Source organism: Paralichthys olivaceus, chromosome 10 (genome assembly GCF_024713975.1).
Source record: "Paralichthys olivaceus isolate ysfri-2021 chromosome 10, ASM2471397v2, whole genome shotgun sequence".
Classification (NCBI taxonomy): domain Eukaryota; kingdom Metazoa; phylum Chordata; class Actinopteri; order Pleuronectiformes; family Paralichthyidae; genus Paralichthys; species Paralichthys olivaceus.
The window spans coordinates 792501-810031 of record NC_091102.1 but is presented as its reverse complement, the minus strand read 5'-3'; the positions used below and the strand labels follow the sequence as shown (position 1 = coordinate 810031).

Genomic DNA, 17531 nt, shown 5'->3' with positions numbered 1-17531 from the left:
AGACAAAAACAAAGAGACCATTTTAAAAAGAAGGATTTATTTACAGGGAGGAGTATGTACACGCTTATTTACACAAAGGTAAAATAACACCATGTATCTGTATCATACTAAGAACATACAGGCTGCAGTGAACAGACCTGTGATCTGACGTCACTCAGACTGACCTCATCTTTTCAGAACATCAGACTGATTCTGTTCATGTAGACGATAAGAGCTGGACTCACTTTGTTTTCATTCAGTTTAAACCAAACTGTCTGAACTATAGCGACAAAGGAACCAGAAAAACAAAGGACATCAAGTTGCTCTGGTTTGTAGGAACCTAACGTCTCAGACTGGTGCAGACTGAAGCTCTTTAAAGGAGCAGTTGGACATTTTGGGGAAACACACACTGAGTTCACCAGGTTCAGACTGATCGGCCTCTTTACTGTGAAGTAAATATAAAGCTACAGCCAGCAGCTGGTTAGCTTAGCTTAGCATAAAGACTGGAAACAGGAGAAAACAGCTAGCATGACTCAGTCCACAGGTGAAAGAAAAGGAAGGAAACAGCTGCAGACACGTGCTGCTCAGAAGGTTTTACCTGAAGTCGATGATAGAGTCACATAAAAACACTTGGTCTCATGCTTTAACTTGTTGGAGTCTCCACTTTAATGTAAATAAGCAGAGGTGAAGAGGTTTGACCAGATGTTGCTCAGTGGTGACCACACACACAGTTCCTCAGTCGGAATCGCTGCTGCTGCTGGAGGAATCTGTCGACATGGCCTCCACATCGTCCTCGTTCTCCTTGTTATGACCCGGAGGCTCGAGGCCGAAGTCGTTGCCGTGGTGAGGAGGCAGCATCCCCACGGAGACGTCCGAGGACTGCCAGGGGTAGTGAGGCGTCAGGACGTCTAGGGAGACAAAGGAGGAGTGGATATTATTATTCAGACATGAACTGGGAGGATTAGAGCGTGTTTTGACCAGTGGAAAAAGAGCTTCAGTTACCTGGTAACCTTCCAGCAGCCAGAGCATCACCAGGCAGATGTCCGTTCACACCATTGGTCGGCATGTTGGCCATGTGACCCAGCATCCCGCTGCGCATTTCCAGGTCAGTAGGGTACGGTCGACGTGGATCACCTGAGACAAACATTACAGTTAACAGCCAAGTGAAGCAGAACTCCTGCTGGTGACCAGAGGCAACTGGTCTTACCTGGTACCCAGTTGAGAGGAGCACACACAGCGTTGCTGGCGCTGATTCTGTGAGCATATTTGATGATTTCTTCTGATGAGATACTTCCTGTGGAGAAAAAGGAAACAACTCAAGACCAAGGACAAACGTTCAGCGCCTCAGTGTGGGTCAGACAGGTGTTAGCTCACCTTTCCTGGCTTTGTCAATAGATTTGAGTTTTTCTTTCGCCTGGTAAACAGCAGTGGCCTTAAAAAGAGACAGAGGAGGACACTGTTAACTGATCTGAGGTTTCACGTGTCAACAGCTGTTCACACAGAAAACAACATCACAATGTGACTCTGAAGACGGTTTCACTGTTTGTCCTGTGTCCAGCTTTAAATGACAAACATCTTCTGAACATCCTCAGACCAACAGTGAACCGCTAGAGACAGACGCAGGGCCCGTGGACACGGCCCGGGGTCACTCACCAGGATGTGCTCGGCCTCCTTCAGCTGCTTCTGGAGCTGCTGGATGTCGCTGTCTCTCTTCTCCACCTCCTTCTCCAGCAGCTGCATCTCCTGGTGCACCGCCCCCTGCTGCTGAGCCACCTCCATCAGCTCCTGGAACTCCCGGTCCCTCTGCACCAGCAGCTCCAGGAGCTGTGGACAAACACCCGTCACTACTGGCCCTGCTTGTGTCCCACCCGTCCCCCGGGGACTCCTCCGTGTCCTCCTGCTCTTACCTGGACGTCTTCCCCGGGCTGAGGCAGCTTCTGGCTCCTGGACAGAGCCAACATCTCGATCAGCTCCCTGAAACAACACAGAGACCGGATGAGAAAGAAAACAGCGGCCGCGTGAAACACCGTCAACCACAGCAGCTTCCGGTGGCCTCACCGGGACAGAACCTCCAGATCGTCCAGCACCGTCAGCAGCCGCTCTTTCGTTGACTTCTCCGCCGCCGACGCCATGTTGGTGTGTCGTCGCTTCTGCGCAGGACAGGAAGTGACGCTTCTCCCTTTCGCAGCAAGACCCGCCCCTGCTCTGCCTCTGATTGGCTTATCCGGAGTTTCTCCCTCTGACTGTAACCAATCGTGACGTTTTATTACTAAACCCAACCCACGTAAGAGGAATATTAGCCAATCAGAGGCGGGCGTTTCAGTGGCTAGGTTTTTTTTCAGGACAAATTGAATCACGATGAGAAAACAACAATAAAACTTCTGAACCACGTGTCTGTTGAAGAAACACGCTGAGTTAGTGAAGACCTGCAGCTAACCAGCAGTTAGCATGAGTTAGCTAACAGTGTGAGATAACGAGCAGCGTTAACCTGCGGCTAACTAGCAGTTAGCTTTACCTAGCTGAGAGCTAATCTGAGGGTAACGGTGCGTTTCATGTGGTCGCCTGAAGGTGGCGTCATATTGTCTCTGTGTGATCAGAGGAACCAGCTGAGTGAACTGTTCCGTGTGTTCCTGCCTGAAGGCGTCTCACGGACTCATCTCTGAACTGGAGTTTGACAGTGGAGCAGCTGTTTCTTAGTCTCAGCAAAGTGGAAAATATTTGTAATATTGGTTTTTGTGCCATTCAGAGTCTCAGAATCTAATTTCTGCCTTTAAATGTAACAGTTTGAATGAAGTTAGACAGTTTTATAGAACATGTGTGTGCTTTAGCAGATGAAATATAACATTTTGAGTTAACATTAACTGTCAGTGATCGTGAACGTTAACATGTACTTGGTTGTTATGATGATTGCCAGTAGAAATAAGATGAGATTTATTTAACTGCAGATTCTCACCTGGATCAGAACCTGCTGAGCAGCTGCCACGTGATTGGCTGATTGGAAAATGAAATGAATAAGCAGGTGAACTTAATAAAAGGATTAGGGCGTGTACAGAATCAGTGATGCTTCATACTCACAACACATCCTGTTAAAAAGGTTTTTATTAATGTTATTGTATTACCTGCAAATATATATTTGTCTTTTTTATTGTTATTGTTTTGATATAGTACCTTTGTGATTCATTAGTCAGTTATTTTTGTATTCCCTGAAAAGTTTTGATCCTGTTTTAATCACATGAAGCTGTTTGAAACTGTGCTGCATTAACAAAGTTAATTATATATTTATAATAATAATATATCAGTGGCCAGTATCTCCAGCTGTTTTACTTGTGCGTTCTCTCAGTGTGAACGGGGGATGACACTCCGGGTCTGGCAACCCTCTCCAGGTATCAGCTGAGGTTTGTTGACATTCATCTGAAACACAAACATCAGAGCCGGAAACTGAGCTCACCTTCAAAGTAAGAGTAGGGTTCACTTTGAAAGCTCTGATGAAACCAGCTGATTACGTCATTTAAAATCTTTTCACGTCACCTGTCAATCCACTCAACTTTGCCTGTGTGACATCATCTTTGTGGGCGTGGACTGGTTGGTTGGGAAAAGAAATTTTTTGATAAAAATGAATTAGTCTCATGTTTCATGATATATATATATATATATATACATCTATTTATAGATCGATAAATAGATCGATAGAGATATGTATGTGTGTGTGTATTATATTTGAATTAAGTTCTAAAGTCTCAGGATCCTCCTCCTCACTTTCAAGGCTCTGCACAACATGGCACCTCCTTACCTCTCTGACCTCCTCCACAACTACACACCCACCCATACTCTCTTCCTCCTCCCTGCTCCTCACCTCACCTCCTGCCCGGCCGTCTTCCATGTGGTCAAGAGCCTTCAGCCGTGCAGCCTCTGGAACTCTCTCCCACAAGCCATCAGTGGACCTGACTCTCCCCCCACCTTCAAATCCTGTTTAACCCTGTTCTAACCCTAACCCTACTCACCTCTTTGAATTGATCTGATTAATTGTATTAGTCTGTTGTTGTGTATTGTTTGTATTCATGTCTGTTTTTATTGTTGTGTATCTGTTTTATTGTGTTATTCTGTGTATATGTATGGTGTCCTTGAGTGTCATTAAAGGTGCCAATAAATTAAATATATATTAATATTATCATGAAGTGACAGTTATTATGATGAATATTTAAATATGAATTCGATTTTTTTTCATTATTTGTATCATTATATATTAATCTTAAATGACTGTTAGGGTTACTTCTGCATGATAAGATATTATTATTATTATTATTATTATTATAATGATCATATTTAAATCTTAAATGACTGTTAGGGTCACTTCTTCATGATAATATATTATTATTATTATTATTATTATCATATTTAAATCTTAAATGACTGTTAGGGTCACTTCTTCATGATAATATATTATTATTATTATTATTATACTGATCATATTTAAATCTTTAATGACTGTTAGGGTCACTTCTTCATGATAATATATTATTATTATTATTATTATTATTATGATGATGATCATATTTAAATCTTAAATGACTGTTAGTGTCACTTCTTCATGATAATATATTATTATTATTATTATAATGATCATATTTAAATCTTAAATGACTGTTAGGGTCACTTCTTCATGATAATATATTATTATTATTATTATTATTATTATGATGATGATCATATTTAAATCTTAAATGACTGTTAGTGTCACTTCTTCATGATAATATATTATTATTATTATTATAATGATCATATTTAAATCTTTAATGACTGTTAGGGTTACTTCTTCATGATAATATATTATTATTATTATTATAATGATCATATTTAAATCTTAAATGACTGTTAGGGTCACTTCTTCATGATAATATATTATTATTATTATTATTATTATTATGATGATGATCATATTTAAATCTTAAATGACTGTTAGTGTCACTTCTTCATGATAATATATTATTATTATTATTATAATGATCATATTTAAATCTTAAATGACTGTTAGGGTTAAATCTGCATGATAATATATTATTATTATTATTATAATGATCATATTTAAATCTTTAATGACTGTTAGTGTCACTTCTTCATGATAATATATTATTATTATTATTATAATGATCATATTTAAATCTTTAATGACTGTTAGGGTCACTTCTTCATGATAATATATTAATATTATTATTATAATGATCATATTTAAATCTTAAATGACTGTTAGGGTCACTTCTTCATGATAATATATTATTATTATTATTATAATGATCATATTTAAATCTTTAATGACTGTTAGGGTCACTTCTTCATGATAATATATTATTATTATTATTATAATGATCATATTTAAATCTTAAATGACTGTTAGGGTCACTTCTTCATGATAATATATTATTATTATTATTATAATGATCATATTTAAATCTTTAATGACTGTTAGTGTTACTTCTTCATGATAATATATTATTATTATTATTATTATGATCATATTTAAATCTTAAATAACTGTTAGTGTTACTTCTTCATGATAATATATTATTATTATTATTATAATGATCATATTTAAATCTTAAATGACTGTTAGGGTTAAATCTGCATGATAATATATTATTATTATTATTATAATGATCATATTTAAATCTTAAATGACTGTTAGGGTCACTTCTTCATGATAATATATTATTATTATTATTATAATGATCATATTTAAATCTTAAATGACTGTTAGTGTTACTTCTGCATGATAATATATTAATATTATTATTATTATTATTATTATTATTATTATTATTATTATTATTATTATAATGATCATATTTAAATCTTTAATGACTGTTAGGGTCACTTCTTCATGATAATATATTATTATTATTATTATAATGATCATATTTAAATCTTAAATGACTGTTAGGGTCACTTCTTCATGATAATATATTATTATTATTATTATAATGATCATATTTAAATCTTAAATGACTGTTAGTGTTACTTCTTCATGATAATATATTATTATTATTATTATTATAATGATCATATTTAAATCTTAAATGACTGTTAGGGTCACTTCTTCATCATAATATATTAATATTATTATTATAATGATCATATTTAAATCTTTAATGACTGTTAGGGTCACTTCTTCATGATAATATATGAATATTATTATTATAATGATCATATTTAAATCTTTAATGACTGTTAGTGTTACTTCTGCATGATAATATATTATTATTATTATTATTATTATTATTATAATGATCATATTTAAATCTTAAATGACTGTTAGTGTTACTTCTTCATGATAATATATTAATATTATTATTATAATGATCATATTTAAATCTTAAATGACTGTTAGGGTCACTTCTTCATGATAATATATTATTATTATTATTATAATGATCATATTTAAATATTAAATGACTGTTAGGGTTAAATCTGCATGATAATATATTATTATTATTATTATAATGATCATATTTAAATCTTAAATGACTGTTAGGGTCACTTCTTCATGATAATATATTATTATTATTATTATAATGATCATATTTAAATCTTTAATGACTGTTAGGGTCACTTCTTCATGATAATATATTTTCCTCTCCTGCTCACAGAGAGAACGTTGCCAGGTTGGGTTATGCCTTTATTGTGAAGCCGCACCGGAAGCCGTGTGTTGTTGGATTAGCCGGAGCTCAGAACAGGACTTTACTCCGGAGCGACTTTCTGTGTCCCCTCGCTGTGTCCTCGCTGTGTCCTCGGTGTCTCCTCGGTGTTTCCTCGCTGTCTCCTCGGTGTTCCGGTGTTTCTCCGGTGGGAACAGTTTCCCTGTGTCGCTCTCACGATGGTGAAAGTTTCTTTTAACGCGGCTCTGACGCAGAAAGACGTGAAGAAGGACGTGGAAACTCTTCTTCCTCCAGACGACACGGTGAGCAGAAAATGGCTAACGGAAGTTCTCACGCAGTGGAACCAGCAGAAGTTCTGTCCTGTGACTCTGTCGTGTTCCTTCACTGTGTTCTCCGGGTTCCACTTCTCAAAGTGATCAGAACAACAGTTAACATGTTGTGTTGCTTCACCGTCTCTTCCGGTTTGTCCGGTTAAAACACATTTACGCAACAACACGTTGAGTTGTATTCACTAAGTCTTTGCACAGGTTTAGATTCGTGAGGGAAACACGGACATTGGTGGAAAAGTCTCTCTGGTTATTTCATCGTGGAAAAACAAACGTGTTCTGTTGAAGCTGCTCTCGAAGCTGCGCTGAACTCCGGAGAATCTCCTCTCGGGCTGTAAGAGACAGTTTCTCCACAGCATGAATCCGGATAATGTTTCTCTGCGAGCTGGTCGGTGGGAGGACAGACATACAAGCAAACACGTGTCAGGAAGAAGAAGTGGAGCCACAAGATGTGGGAGCTTTTGTTGCTAATGTCAGCTAAAGAATGAATTCGTCACTTCCTGTCTCTGTTGTGAACAGGCAGGTGGAGAATCTCCTGTAGTTTCATGTGTGAAAGACAAACTCCTGATAAAGTCTGGACCAGACATCGTCCATGTCTCATTACGTCTCAAGACAGAAGTGCAGACTCACCTCAACATCTGAAGTGTCTCTGAAGTCACCTGATGTTTGTCGAGCACGTGACGCTTTGTGAGTGAGTTCAGATTGTGTCACGTGATAGTACAGTTCAGATCTTTTGTGTTGATCCGTGTGTTTTTGTCGTTAAGGATCTCGTTCCTGTTGTAAACGTGTGTGCGTTTGTAAAGTTGTGTTCATCCTGCCTGGTTTATCTGCAGTCAAACTTGTGCGTCCATGATCCACTGGATAATTTTGTGCTTCGTGCTGTGAGCTGCACATTTGTCATCGTCCCGTTTGTTCCTCGTACTCGTTTCCTCGTGTTGTGTCTAAATTGAGTCAACGACGTTGTTCACGTTCAACAACGACGGTATTAAATTTGGACGGTGCAGAGTTTTGAGGCGGTTGAGTGTTCACGCTCTGCCTCCTCTCTGTTGTTAAAGCTGTGGTCGTGTGTCAGAAACAGGAAGTTAATGTTTCTGAGCTGCGGAGCCGCTTTAATGTTCGAGAGCGTGAGTGAATGAAAGTCAGAGAGACGTGGTTTTCTTCTGATCTTTGTTTCTCTGAGCTGCGACTGATTTTTTTCTGCTCACAGGTTGAATTTGACTTCGTGTGAGGTGGCGGCGGCTACGACCTGGTTTGGTTTCCGCTCCCTCTCCCACTCTTATCTTGACGATCACAGCTTCATGTTTTCCTTCTGCGGATTGAAGGTGGCTGAAACGAGGCTGAACTTCAGTTGGGTGGTTGTTGTTCGGGGGTTTTTATTGTAAGGTCGTCGTCATTGTTGTTGGCAGATTATTAGGAACACTCTTAATGTTGGTGCTTATGTGAAAAAGTGTGTTAAAGTGTTCCAGCAGCTGCGACCACAGAAACTGCTTCAATTAGAAGGTCTGAGCTGCAAAACCTGGCTCCTGATTGGCTCGCTGCGAGCGAGAAGGTCTGAACGACCATGAGTCACCGGGGTCGAGCTGGTTTTAACAATCATCTGCAAAAATAACCGATTCAGAATCATCTCTGTCAATAATTAATGTTACAACTGTGAGTCACTAGAAAACAGGCCCAAAGATATGGTGCCAAACCGTCTCACACAGGTGCATTATGGGAGAACCCAAATGGAAAAGCCGCACTATGAAAACACTTAAATGAACAAAGTAATCAGCTGAGAACAAGAAGAAGGGGAAACTAGATGAAATCAAATATTTAAAATGTCCCTGAAGGAAATGTTCAAAAGCAAATACTTGTTTTATGACGAGTAAAAGATTTTCTGTGACGCACTGATCCTGTTTATAGTGAAACATAATGTGCAGCTCGTTAAGTCTGTCGCTCACTGACACGTTTACAGACACAATAAATAGACCAGGATGAATATTTAGGCCGAGCACGTCTTAGTTTAGCTTCTTCGTCTTACAACAAGTCTTCACACATGTTCATCTCTTCAGCTGTGCTTCAAGTTTCATTTTCAATTTAATGTTGTAAAAAAAAAAATTCTTCTTACTCTGAAAAAATTTGGAAAATGTCCAAAAAATGTCTCGTTCAGTTTTTTGTCATGTGACAAATCCTCCCATTTAAGACGTTGTCATCATTTGGACTTTAACATGAATAAAATCTGGAAACAGTACAAGTTTTAATGTTAATTCATATTTTAGTATTTCATTACCAGTACCAGTGTTTATCTTTACTGGTGGTCTTTATATTGAAATCTTCAGGCCAGTTCTGTATAATATATAAATAATATATATTATATATATTTGGTTGTATTTGTGTTTTTGTCTTAAGGGTTTGATAACTTTGTCTTAGGAGTCATTGTTTAATTTATGATATAACCTCCAGAAATCCAAATGGTTCAGGCTCAGCTCGGTTTGCTCTCAGTGAGGATTAGATAATCAGGTAATCAGCTTCTTATCTGTCAGATAATCTCAGTTTGACTCAGATTAACAGTTTATTTCCTGCTGTCGTCTCCGTCTCTGTGCTGAATCAGCTCGTTTATAGATTCACCCTTTAATGAGCTGATCAGGTAGAAACGTTACGTTCCATTAACGGGATCTGACCTTTGAGTCAAAGATTCAAAGAGTAAGATCCTTTCTGTTGGAAACAACCATGATATCGCTCTGATCACAGAAACCAGACTCCACCGACTTAAGAACTGGAGTTTCTGGTCTTTGTGTTGTTGTGTGGTAAACAACACAACACCTGAAAACGTTCTTGTCGATGATGTTGACCTCTGCTTGTGTTGACTGAAGTTGAAAGTGCGTGTATGTGACGTCAATCAGTATTTTGACCAACTGACTGTAAACAATCACTTTCAGTTTCCTCCATAGCTTCATGTTTTTACCAGACACACGCAGATCTGAGGAATCAAACCCGTGAGATTAAACTTCTAATGGGTTCAGCTGGATGAACCAGTTGTGTGTAAATGCCTGATCTTTTTTCCCGTGTCTTGTGGGGCTGGAGTAAATGTACCTTCTCTTCCTGGTACATTCAATTAAACCAGAGTCGTTTACTTCCTGTTGCTGAAACCTGGTGGAAAACTGTTTCTGCAGATGTTGCAGTAAATGTTTGGTAATGTTTCACGTCATGACGTTACACTTGGACATCACTTCAGTTTACAGCTGACACCATCAGTTGATCAACACATTGAAGATCCAGACAAACTGCTCATGTTTCGAATTCTCAGTTTTGAGGCTTCGCTGCTTTTTCGTCTAAAATGACGATGACATTGAAAAACTTTGAGGTTTTAACCAAACGACAAACTGCTGCTGAAGCTGCTGATCTCTCAAATGACTGATAGCAGAGTTTGTTTCCTGGATCAGGTGAATGTGGTCGTGTGATGGTAAAGACGGTTAAGTTGAAGCAGCTCCTGACTTCAGATTCATTGATACAGCGAACGGACGGATTCGTTTTCCTCCTGTGTGTCGTCCCGCTGCATCTCAGGCCTGCAGAGATTACAGTCTAATCAGTGGGATAGATTTGTCCGCCTCCCACTGGGCACCAGACTGTAAAACTCATCCAGAGGGAAGATTAACGGAGCGGGCAGATAAACAGGGAGCAGAGGACGACCTCCCCCATCAGACACCTTCTACCCACAACACAGCTCCACTCAATGGGAAGGTCCTCTACACTCGGCCGTTACAGCTCAAACATTTATGTTCACTATGATTTGGCACAATACAACTAGAATGGAACTTTGAAGTGTTGATATCATGACAACAGTGAGAAAATCACCAACTGTGTGAATCTGCCTCGTGTAAACTGGAGGCTGAAGAGTTTGATGGTCGTCAGATGAAGTGTGTTCGCTGTGTGTCGGGTTCAGCTCAGGATGGAGTTTCATGTGAAGCCACCAGCAGACTGAAACTAAATCTGTCCTGGACACTGATATGTAACCGTCTCCACGGAGACAGAGACGCGCTGTTCTCAGGTGGACTGATGCTCAGGACTCCGCAGCCTGATCCGCTTAAAGAGCTTTACTGGACGACCACGTCCAGGATCAGTGAAACAGAGAATACTACTGTGTTTACACACACACTGAGAAAACACTGAGACAGAGGAACAAGACACAACATGACGGAGAGTTCAACCATTAGTTAATAAATCCATTAAGAATTAATGTTCCTCTAGATTATCACTCAGTCGAGTTCATACCTCCAACAACAACAAACCACATTCAGTTCTCTACAACCTGTGTGTGTGTGTGTGTGTGTGTGTGTGTGTGTGTGTGTGTGTGTGTGTGTGTGTGTGTGTGTGTGTGTGTGTGTGTGTGTGTGTGTGTGTGTGTGTGTGTGTGTGTGTGATGAAATGCAGGCCTGTCAGATCTTGTCTCTGCAGCAGAGTTGTGAAACAGGAGCGTAGGATCCAGGATCAGAGTTTCTGACCGATTGGTTGTGTTCTTCTTTTTGTATTAAACTAAAACAGGTTAAGAAGTTTCTTCTGGTTTGGAGGACAGATTGTCTCTAGTGCCCCCTGGGGAAGCAGATTCATTTCAATCAACACTGAATAAATGACCATATGATTCAGTGTGTGGATGTGTGACGGGTCAGAGACAAACCCTTGTGCTTTGTTCTTCTTTGTTGGTGATGGCCCACATTTATCAAGAAGAAGAAGAAGAAGCTGAAAAACCTGCTTCACTGACCGAGCTGATGAACGTGAATGTTACAGCTGAGAGTGTTTCTTTGTGCCGACTAAAACGAAGTCTTCAAAAGAGTTTCCTTGTTTTTTAATTATGTTCATTCTCATAAATTAAATCAGTCAAATACGACAGAACGTTTTTCTGTTTGACGTCATTTCTTAAATAATCTTTTTCATTTTTCTTGAATATTTAGAAGCAGTTTTTATTTCATCAAATTCACAAAGAGAACCAGAATCTGAATCTTTGACTTTAACTGTTTGTTAAAATGCAGAAAAACTTTTAGATCAAAACCTGGAAACTGATCAAGTCAAAGTAAAGAAAGGGATTCTTCGTATATAAGATTCTATTGTATAAACAGTCTGCGTCATGTCATCATCTTCATCATCATCATCATCACCACCGTCTTCTTCTTCTTCTCCCTGCAGGATGCGGAGGCAGCTGTGCCGGTGCGTCACCAGTCCCGGGCCTGGTGCTTGTGCATGTGTCTGGGTCTGGCCCTCATGTTGTCTGGCGTGGTGGTCGGAGGAGCGTACCTGTACCGCTACTACATCCTGGAGGTGAGCCCATACTGATGTTAGGGAGCAAAGAGAATTCTGGCAGATTATATATATATATTTATATATATATACACACACACACACACTGTATATATACTGTGTATATATATATAAAGTGTCAGCTCAACAACAAGAGAAGCCAAGGAATCGGCTGTGATTCACAAGACATCACATTTATAGAACTGTTTTATGAAAAAACATAGACACACATTCTGCTTTGTTCAGTAAATAACAGTTACAGATTCTCTGTGAATGACTTCATGTGTAAGACATGTTGAATATTAACAATCATAATAATGAAGGATGAGGATTTTCTTTGTTTCCTCCTTGTTTCCTGATAAAAATCAATTCTCTTGCGTAATCGAGCCGCGAAGATGGAAAATGTAAATCACACGTTGCAGGAGGAAATATGAACCGACATGGGGCGACAGGTTCCGACAGGTAAACTGTTTCTGTGAGCTGCTTCACGCCCGACTCCACCCGACGGTCGAGAGAGTGAAGCCACATGTCTAAACACGTCTGATGGTTTATTCCAGTTTGTTTTCTATGTTCGGGTGGCGTGACGATGACGCAGCACGAGGCTGCGGAGCTCATCCAACTGGAGAAAAGAAAAATAATAAATATCTTGTCTGTGTGGATGTTTTGGGAAGAAACAAATGTTGTGTGTTTCAAACTGAGTGGAATTTTGCTGCGTCGCTGCTGCTGCTGCACTTCCTGTTGAAAACAACTCGTTTTCCTTTTCCCCCTCGTCACTGCAGGAGACTCCAGTGTTTGTGTGCGGAGTTCACTACCGCGAGGGAGACTTCATGATCCGAGAGGAAGAGGAGGTACGATACAACACCGTCACACACACTCATCTCCACTGGTCTCATGAACATAAAGGATACGTCGAAGATGACGACCTTCGAGGGCTGTGTAGACCTTAGAGGTCAAACTGTCACACGTCCTCTACAGTCTTAGTCTCAGCCCTCATTGCTGTTGCCTAGCAACAAATCTGCACTTAGACACAAGGTTTTCATTGAGTGTTTTTGTTAACGTGCACTGTTCGGTTGAGTTCAAGCGTCATACCTTAGCATCGGACGTCTCCTGACTTGCTTGTGCCATTAACTTTTTGAAGATCGGTCCGTCACTGAAGCACAATGAATTCTGGTATAGTTTGCCCCCAGAGGGCGAAAGGACACATTTGCCGGTCGCAGCTGAAGGAGCCTTGAAGACGGGACAGTGGAGACGTGCTGCTGTGACACTGTTCAAATCCAGCCGCTGACAGATGCAGCCTCTGAACTCAGGGAATTTCTCCGATTAGATTTCAGAGGTCAAAGGTCACAGTGACCTCATGAATGTAGACTGAAACTCCCCTGATTGACAAAGACAGACAACCAGGCAGAGGACGTTTCAAAGCTCAAACCAAAAGTTGCCGCTTCAATAAGTAAACGATGAACCACTGACTGGTTGGTTAACTGGTTGGTTAACTGGTTGGTTAACTGGTGTCGCTGGTCTGTAGGTGGACTTGGACCTGCCGAACCAGTTCCAAATGCGGCAGCTGCAGGAGAGGATCCGGGTGCTGGAGAAGGAGCAGGTGGAGCTCATCAACGTTCCCGTGCCCGAGTTCGACGACGGAGACCCAGCAGACATAGTCCACGACTTCCAGAGGGTGAGACGCGGCAGACACCTGATGAGGACGCAGTTTCCTGTTTGAACGGTCAAAGTGATCTGTGTTGACCGACCTGATGTCCTGTAACTAAATCATTAAAGTTATGTCTGTCTTCTGTCTCAGAGGTTGACCGCCTACCTGGATCTGAGTCTGAACAAATGCTACGTCATCCCGCTCAACACCTCCATCGTCATGCCTCCCAGAGACTTCCTGGAGCTGCTCGTCAATGTCAAGGTAATGCACCCCCCCCCCCCATTACACACATTTCACCTTTAATCCAGTGACCATCATGATTTATCATTATTAATTTACTTATGACATGTCCTCCTCTGTCCTCCTCTGTCCTCTTCTGTCCTCGTTTCCAGGCCGGGACCTACTTGCCCCAGTCCTACCTGGTCCATGAGGAGATGATAGTGACAGAGCGCCTGGAGCACGTTGAACAGCTCGGCTACTTCATCTACAACCTCTGCCGTGGCAAAGACACGTTCAAGCTGCAGCGCAGAGACAGGATTCTGGGTAGGAACAAATTTCACTCTCTGCAGCGTTATACTCATTGTGTCGTTTATCTTTATGAACCACTGCTAACTTGTTTACGCTCATTTAAATATATATTTTCTACGGTGAAGTTAAATGTCTTCAGCAGGGGCCCGAACATGGATCCTTGAGGGACACCGTCCCAACCATTACAGGAAGCAGAACGTTAACCAGGTGTCTCTCTGTCTCAACAGGCATGCAGAAGCGTGAAGCTCTCAACTGCCACAAGATCCGTCACTTCGAGAACACGTTTGTCGTGGAGACGCTGATCTGCGAGCCTTAGGACGCCTCGGCGCCTCACAGCTGCTCTTCCAGTCACTGGCGTGCAGTGAGATTGTTTTAAATCCTCACCTGTCCTGTTTTCTCTGTCCTGGACATCAGGTAGTTTGAGTGAGTGAGAGGATGAAATGTGAAGATGTTTGGTGAACATTCACTGATTGTCAAATAAAAAGGTGAAGAGTCATGTATTTTTCCACTTTCTGATGGGGGGGGCGTTATCTAGTCGTAACTAGTTAAAATCAGCTGAGTTTGAAATAGTAAATTATTTTAATCAAAGTAACATTTATAGCACAAACATGTTATTATAGCACATGTGGGTAAATATACCGTTTTTCTTTCAGTCAAAATAAAATTTCAAAATAAAGGGGACTTTTTGTACAACTCTTCTGGGTTTTTGAAACTGATCAGTCCAGGGACTCTTGTTTTTTTGTATTTGTCTGCTGTAGTTATTGATTCACTGCATCTGTTCTTTCTTAACTGGAAAATGGTCTTAAAATAAGAGTGTCAACGTGCCGCTCTCGTTTAGCTTTAACGATAAAAAGTGCAGTGTAAGAAAACAGGACGTGGAGGCAGAGCTCACAGGAAACACACACTTGTGTTAAAATCTTTTTTCACCAGAGTTGTCGGTCATTTTGTTTTGAATGTGTCGTTCTTTGGAAAACTCTTCTTGTACTAATGTGTATATAATCTCTTAAAAGGATGTGACCAGACCAACACAATAAACACAATAAATACAACCGCTGTTGTCCTTCATGTTATATATATGTATATATATCATCATGTTAGTAGAATATTATGATTTATTAGCACGTTATTGTTAAGTTAGTAGTATTTATCCTCATGTTAATTGCATGTCATTGTGTTATTAGTATTTTATCATGTTAGTAACATGTTTTTTGCCCGTTATCGTTATTTAGTTGCAGCTCAGGAAACGATTTATCACATCGCTGCTTGTCTTTGTTAACTGCACATGTATGTTCAGTACTTTAACTTCATGCAGCTTCATAGGCTTGTGTACTTTTACTGCGATCTGAGTTTGTGTGTCTACAGTCGTAACCTCAGAGGACTGACACCAGATCAGCTGTCACAGTTGTCTCTGTCATTTGATCACAGTGGAAATTTGTTCTTAATTAAGCTCTAATCACATGAACCTCACAGAGGGATCATGGGAAACAGGCCAGGTGGTCGGTGGAGGGTCACCTTGAGGAATCGGAGACACATTCATCCAGAGCAGATCACCAGTCATTTAACTTCACAACTGCACATTCAATAAAATCTACTTTCTCCATATGATCAACACAAATTCTGTTGCATTTTAATACAAATGGAGGAACATCTGGTCCTCAGGACAAACATCTGGACCTCTGGAGGAACATCTGGTCCTCAGGACAAACATCTGGACCTCTGTAGGAACATCTGGTCCTCAGGATAAACATCTGGTCCTCAGGACAAACATCTGGACCTCTGGAGGAACATCTGGTCCTCAGGACAAACATCTGGACCTCTGGAGGAACATCTGGTCCTCAGGATAAACATCTGGTCCTCAGGACAAACATCTGGACCTCTGGAGGAACATCTGGACCTCAGGACAAACATCTGGTCCTCAGGACATACATCTGGACCTCTGGAGGAACATCTGGTCCTCAGGACAAACATCTGGTCCTCAGGACAAACATCTGGACCTCAGGACAAACATCTGGACCTCTGGAGGAACATCTGGTCCTCTGGAGGAACATCTGGTCCTCAGGACAAACATCTGGTCCTCAGGACAAACATCTGGACCTCTGGAGGAACATCTGGTCCTCAGGACAAACATCTGGACCTCAGGTGGAACATCTGGCAGTAGTTTAGTGACATAACTTACCCGAGTGTGTGTCATCAGCCACAATAAATAAAACATAATGATGATACTGTGACATTTTATTTGTCTCATGTTCGCTCCTCACAGTTTGTCTCAGAGATCTTAAGTTGTCTCGTCCTCTGGTCTTCACCCTGAACAGGAGGACATCCACCACAGAGACTAATCACTGTCATCAATGAGCTGGTCACGTGTGTGTGTGTGTGTCAGGTTATTATGAAACAGTAAATTAATGAAATATAATGACGTATTTTTAATTTTCCTTTTTGATGAAATCAACAAACTCACTCTTCTTCTCTGGTCCTCCACCTGAACTCACTCTTCTTCTCTGGTCCTCCACCTGAACTCACTCTTCTTGTCTTACGAAGTAAAAAACACTGGATTAGTTATTTAAAATAATAATACTAACACCATGACTACATGTCCCATCAGTCACTGCGGTGCCTCTGTGCGCTCATCAGACACCTGTGGTGTGAGTGTGTTTCCGGACAGTGCGGGGATCGAACCTGTGCTCTGCTGCTCCGTGTGACCTCTGACCGCCGCCTCTGTGACTGTGAGTGACGCTGTGAGCGTGTTATCAGCGCGAGCTTCTGCTAGCATGCTAACCTGATGCTAACCTGATGCTAACCTGATGCTAACCTGGAAGCTCGCCGCTGTGTTTCCGTCTCCATGGTGACGGGCTCTTCCGGCTGCAGTGGAGTTGGTCTGTGGAGTTTCAGTGTCTGTTCCTGTGTCCGCTGGTTTTCATGACGTCATCTGTCTCAGGTTCTGTCTGTCTTCAGTCCATCAGCAGCTGGTGTCCTCCTGGAGACCTCACATGTGACTGAGCTTCAGTCTCAGAGAGTTTGACTCTTGTTGAGTTAAGGACAGAGGACGTTGCTGCTTGTTGACACCGATGAGACAAAGTGAACATGAGACACGTCGTTAAATCTTCTTTATATAATTATACAAAGCAGCTTTCC

At 40.8% G+C, this 17531-nt stretch overlaps 3 protein-coding genes and 2 long non-coding RNA genes across 13 annotated transcripts in view; 3 read left to right on the top strand and 2 right to left on the bottom strand.

Moving 5' to 3' along the window:
• Positions 1-20: 20 nt before the first annotated feature.
• On the bottom strand, positions 21-2195 carry med4 (mediator complex subunit 4). The gene is made up of 7 exons (XM_020109941.2): positions 2038-2195; positions 1887-1953; positions 1633-1803; positions 1354-1411; positions 1187-1273; positions 982-1113; positions 21-887 (listed from the first exon to the last, which is right to left on the bottom strand). Exons 1-7 carry the CDS (start codon positions 2109-2111, stop codon positions 715-717), a joined length of 762 nt encoding a protein of 253 aa, XP_019965500.1. The 5' UTR covers positions 2112-2195; the 3' UTR covers positions 21-714.
• Positions 2181-4194, top strand: LOC109644541 (uncharacterized). Of its 2 annotated transcripts, none has more exons than XR_011244291.1 (3): positions 2181-2522; positions 2925-3073; positions 3320-4194. It is a non-coding gene; the product is annotated as an uncharacterized lncRNA (long non-coding RNA). The 2 variants fall into 2 exon arrangements; XR_011244292.1 differs by lacking the exon at positions 2181-2522 and having other exon boundaries at positions 2533-3073; positions 3320-3374; positions 3743-4194.
• Positions 4195-6654: 2460 nt separating this feature from the next.
• On the top strand, positions 6655-15448 carry itm2bb (integral membrane protein 2Bb). The gene is made up of 7 exons (XM_069532714.1): positions 6655-6931; positions 12116-12247; positions 13006-13074; positions 13749-13898; positions 14022-14132; positions 14264-14414; positions 14627-15448. The coding sequence occupies exons 1-7, from the start codon at positions 6848-6850 to the stop codon at positions 14713-14715; spliced, it is 786 nt and encodes a 261-aa protein (XP_069388815.1). The 5' UTR covers positions 6655-6847; the 3' UTR covers positions 14716-15448.
• LOC138411786 (uncharacterized) lies at positions 14626-17247 on the bottom strand. Of its 2 annotated transcripts, XR_011244289.1 has the most exons (4): positions 17076-17211; positions 16858-16928; positions 16658-16703; positions 14626-16547 (listed from the first exon to the last, which is right to left on the bottom strand). It is a non-coding gene; the product is annotated as an uncharacterized lncRNA (long non-coding RNA). The 2 variants fall into 2 exon arrangements; XR_011244288.1 differs by having other exon boundaries at positions 14626-16703; positions 17076-17247.
• Positions 16966-17531, top strand: part of LOC109647755 (serine/threonine-protein kinase Nek5) — a 10565-nt gene continuing 9999 nt past the window's right edge. Inside the window, exons 1-2 of one of the 7 annotated variants that reach the window (XM_069532690.1) lie at positions 16999-17122; positions 17352-17424. The gene's annotated coding sequence lies outside the window, so the exon portion shown is untranslated. Of the gene's footprint in view, positions 17123-17253; positions 17273-17315; positions 17425-17455; positions 17475-17531 lie in introns of those variants that run through there. The other 6 variants (XM_069532691.1, XM_069532695.1, XM_069532689.1 and 3 more) reach the window with 6 other exon arrangements.

What these genes read in the sequence shown, in the direction of transcription:
- med4 (XM_020109941.2), bottom strand. Translation starts at nt 2,111, where the DNA reads ATGGCGTCGGCGGCGGAGAAGTCAACGAAAGAGCGGCTGCTGACGGTG. An exon ending in GATCTGGAGGTTCTGTCCCG is followed by an intron (nt 1,954 to 2,037) that starts GTGAGGCCACCG and finishes GTGTTGTTTCAG; the next exon opens with GGAGCTGATCGAGATGTTGG. An exon ending in AGCCCGGGGAAGACGTCCAG is followed by an intron (nt 1,804 to 1,886) that starts GTAAGAGCAGGA and finishes GTTTGTCCACAG; the next exon opens with CTCCTGGAGCTGCTGGTGCA.
- itm2bb (XM_069532714.1), top strand. Translation starts at nt 6,848, where the DNA reads ATGGTGAAAGTTTCTTTTAACGCGGCTCTGACGCAGAAAGACGTGAAG. An exon ending in AGCTGCTCGTCAATGTCAAG is followed by an intron (nt 14,133 to 14,263) that starts GTAATGCACCCC and finishes CCTCGTTTCCAG; the next exon opens with GCCGGGACCTACTTGCCCCA. An exon ending in GCGCAGAGACAGGATTCTGG is followed by an intron (nt 14,415 to 14,626) that starts GTAGGAACAAAT and finishes CTGTCTCAACAG; the next exon opens with GCATGCAGAAGCGTGAAGCT.